At 38.3% G+C, this 4,269-nt stretch overlaps 1 protein-coding gene across 1 annotated transcript; it reads right to left on the bottom strand.

The window, feature by feature from the left end:
* Nucleotides 1–207: 207 nt before the first annotated feature.
* Nucleotides 208–1,170, bottom strand: LOC136750515 (olfactory receptor class A-like protein 1). Its single transcript, XM_066705672.1, has one exon. It carries the CDS (start codon nucleotides 1,168–1,170, stop codon nucleotides 208–210), a length of 963 nt encoding a protein of 320 aa, XP_066561769.1.
* Between the last annotated feature and the right edge of the window lie 3,099 nt (nucleotides 1,171–4,269).

Raw genomic sequence — 4,269 nt, 5'->3', positions numbered from 1 at the left:
TAAACAAGTTTTTATTATTACATGATACATACACCTAAACTTCTGTCTACCAGCCATATACTGTATATAACATGACAATATACTAGAAAAATCTTGTTCAAAATTCTTGTTTTGTTGGAGAAATGTTTACCACATCCACATTTTTAGTTAAACTGTATTTCTTGCACTGCAGACACTGAGAGGAATAAGTATCAGAGGCTACCTGTTTCATAGCCCTGTGGGTATGTGGGAGACGGTGGTTTCTGTAGTACTGATTTTTTCTTCCTGGCCATGGGAAAAGCAGTTCAGTCTGGCTGCAATCTTTTTGTTGGTGGTGATGATGAAGACTGGGCTGAGGGCAGAGTAGCAGGAGGCGAAAAAGACCCGCGTGTCTGATACAGCAGGGTGGACACGGGTGACACAGAGTGTGTAAACCCACATTACATTGTCCAGGCCAAACAGGATGACATACATGGTCACAAGCATGAGCACTGACTTGGACGCCTCTGCTGTTTTTCTCTGGTTCCGATCCGAGCCATGCATGCCCCTCATCTGCTTCCTGTGGTGGTACAGAATCAGGACAATATAAATGGCTGCACCAGCCATGATGCCCACAAAGGCAAAATCACGAATTATGTACATGACTCCATTGGCCATGAATGCCTTGAAGCCGGGGAATGCCACAATACAGAACTCCAAGTTCAGGGTGTACTCTGGGATGGTGGAGTTGGGAACTGTTGAAGCAAAGACAAATCCAGCAGGGCACACTGCAATATTCAGCCCATAGAGCAGCAAGATGATCTGAGGGATGCATTTGGGGAACCTCTGCTTCAGCACCATCCACCGGGTTGATCCAGGGGCGATGATTATGCATTGGTAGCAGCTGAGGAGGGAGGTGATACAGATGGACATGGCACGGCCTATTCGGTATGTGAAGATGACCACTTTGCAGCCATATTCCCCAAAGAGGTTCTGGATGCCAAGTGCAGTTAAGGCCTGTGGGATTCCACGGCACAGGACCACCACCAGGTTGACAAACGCCAGCTTGCTCAGGATGAGGTCATTGAGCGATAGGTGGCCGTCGGACAGACGCAGGTAGCAGAAGAAGAGGAACACGGTCAGGTTCCCTGGGATGCCCACCACGTCCAGACATATGAAGCCAGCTGCCTTCAGCACAAGACGCACTTCCATCTTCCACCTGCAGTGGTGTTGATGAATGTAATTTGGAGTGAGGGTGTTTGATTAATTAGATTAATGTTGGGGATAAAGCACAAACCTATAATATTGTTCCTTTATCTGTAAAATGTGACAAAATGATTCCTTTTTGCTTCAGTACTCATAAAAATTCTGAATGTATGCATTAAGAGTAGATCTTTACAGAAAAAAGCTGCCATAGTTAGTTAGAAAAAATATTTAGTTTAAAACACTTAGCATCCCTAGTTTTCAAAGTTCAGTTGAAATTACTTTAGCAGCCCTTTACAGTGCTAAATAACCTTTAAATATTGAAGCTGCTTGAAGCAACAATATAGTCATATTATACAATAATACATTAATGAACAGCATCTTCATTTTGAAATAATCTAGCTTTACCGCAGCAATACAAAAATAAATGCTATGAAAAGACTCTACTATATGTTAGTTTTAAGTGCATAAAAAATGCCAGAAGTATTATTAATAGATTGCTCTTCTTAAGAAATACATCAAGATAATACATTTAAATGCAAAAAAAGCCCTATACTAATATGATTGCTTATTTCTAGAAAAGCAGATAACTCATGCCATGTCAAATGCCAATTGTTTAGATCTCAATTGTGTACTGCAAGTCTTGAATTACTGCAAATACCTATTATGAGTAATTCAAATTGTAGCAATTAAATTGAAGAACAGTGTTAATCTTACCTTGGCTGGTGCTTGAGTTGATATCCAGAGGTCTCCAACTTGCTTCTGTCTAAAAACCGTAAATGTAATTTTTTTAAGCCCCCTTATTATAACCCCAAAGGGACCAACCCAATTAGAGAACATACAGTAACTCATATGCGACTGTGTAAACACGCCATTCATTAATGGAGATAGGTAACTTGTTTGTTAATTTGCAAACTGCTTTACTCTTAGGTGGCTGCATTTCCCTCTCAGTTAGTTAAATAACAAGAACACAAAAAATAAAATTATATATATATATATATATATATATAATTAGTTCTCTGTGTAAATGTTAATATACATTAATATATCAGCCTTTTTCCTGTCATGCACTGATATGAATCAATATTGATATTTGTGTTCTTTAATAAGATGTGCTTTAAGATGTTCATTAAGAGTAATTATTTTCCTGAATCTTGATTTTTTAAAAATATTTTATGATCCACTTCTGAAATTCAGGGTGCAAATACATAGATAGTAGACACAGTCCTGGCTATTGATACTATGTCGGCATTGTACTACGACTACATTTTTTGTTACTAATTACTGTTTAGGACTCTGTGTAAGATGATAGTTGTATATTCAGTTCTTTGTTCTGACCCTTTAAAATGAGCACCCACAAACAGACATTGTTTCCTTTGCTGGTGTTTGTACACCCTATATGATTAGGTTAAGCTACCACATACTGCCATGTTGGTGTCTGATTGTTTTTTCCTTGGTGTTGTGTGAAATAATACATTTATCTAGGTTAATGCTACTTGTCTAATATGCTACTGCAGTCTGAATTTATGTAAATAATACAAATATTAAACATCTTTAGTGTAGGGTTGTTCCTTGTTGTTATGACATTAAATTGTATTGATTTCTCAAATGAGTTCCTCGATCTAACATCTTGGTCACTCTCTCTTCAGTCAGTGGTTCCTGCAATGCCTCATTCTGTGTTAGTAAAATAGATACACACACAAGAAAGATAAACACGGTTCTGTAATATGTCCCCTTTTGTTGATGGTTCTTTAGTTGTCTGTAGGCATTATATTAGTATTGTTGTTGTTGTTAGCATGTTCAGTGGGCAGTTGATTATTCATTTGAATGGAGATGACAGCTTTTGTTTTACTTTTTTCCCTGTATCCTGAGAGTAATTTCTAGGTTTCTGAGCTGTAAAGTTTGTGTGTATGTTGCAACACGTATCTCCAGTCACATTTGAAGGAAGTGAGGGTCCCCCACATTTCAAGGAAGACCATCTGAAACATGCTCCATCAACAGAGGATACATACTAGGTGACCTGCAAGGGTACCACCCCCCTGCCAAAGCAAGACTTTCAACAGTCTGCTCCCATGACCAGGTTAGGGCAAGGCAAGGGTGGCGCTAGGATATGGCTTGGCTAAAACCTTACCTGGAAAGCCCTCGGCCACACCAAGCAAAAAAAAAGCAAAAAAAAAAAAAAAACACCCACTAAAATAATAATAGTAACTAGAATGCTAAAGTTCCTGGAGAAACTTTGTCTGCATGTGAAAGTATTCAGTACAGTAAGCAGTATGTTTAAGTGTACATGTAGTACTGTAGTAAGATACTACAGGGTCGTTTTTCATAGTCTGGGTGGTTAAAAATGGGTTGCCAAAACAAATAGTTGAATTACATTTTTCTCTGTGGTTTGATAGCCACATGAGGCAATATACCTCATCAGCATAGCAAATTAGTGAGCGCCCAACTGAAATAAGCTGTCCCGATCACCAGTGTCGTCTGTTGCAGAACTATAAACATACAGCACTGGTCCAACTACTCTATACCCAAAACTGATTAGAGCAGACAATGAGACAATTCATTTTTTTTTACCTCGGCAGCTTTGGTCTTAAATCGGCCACAAAACAAAAAACATATTTGTGAAATCCACCTTAAAAGAGAGAAATCAGGAGGATACCACAGACTAGTACAAGAAATTAAATTGTGTGACACTGAAATAGGCCTATATCACTTTATTTTCCATCACTTGTTTATTGATAGCTATTCCACTTATAAATGCATATATGCATGAAATTATCATCATTCTGGATTAGCATCTCATTGGAATATCCATTGCTAAGTAAAGCTAGCATTTTGTTGCTTTTGCTTTTCACAATAACTTATAAATGCAATATGTGATTTTCTGTTCTGACAAGAATATAGAAAAAGTACATAAATAGAATGAACTCTGCACCTGATATGTGTGTACCCTCTCATCCTGCACACCTGACTGGACTCTGATATTGACAAAAAACAAGCAGCCCATCTGTCCCATCAATTTTGGAAATACATGCATGCATTTAGACAGGCAGGAACAGGCAGTTTTTTTATAGAGAAACGCTAACACTGTGTGCTATTAGAACATTTCCA

The sequence above is a fragment of the Amia ocellicauda genome, chromosome 5, assembly GCF_036373705.1.
Source record: "Amia ocellicauda isolate fAmiCal2 chromosome 5, fAmiCal2.hap1, whole genome shotgun sequence".
Lineage (NCBI taxonomy): Eukaryota > Metazoa > Chordata > Actinopteri > Amiiformes > Amiidae > Amia > Amia ocellicauda.
Note: the sequence above shows the minus strand (reverse complement) of the source record. Positions and strands in the feature narration are given on the sequence as shown.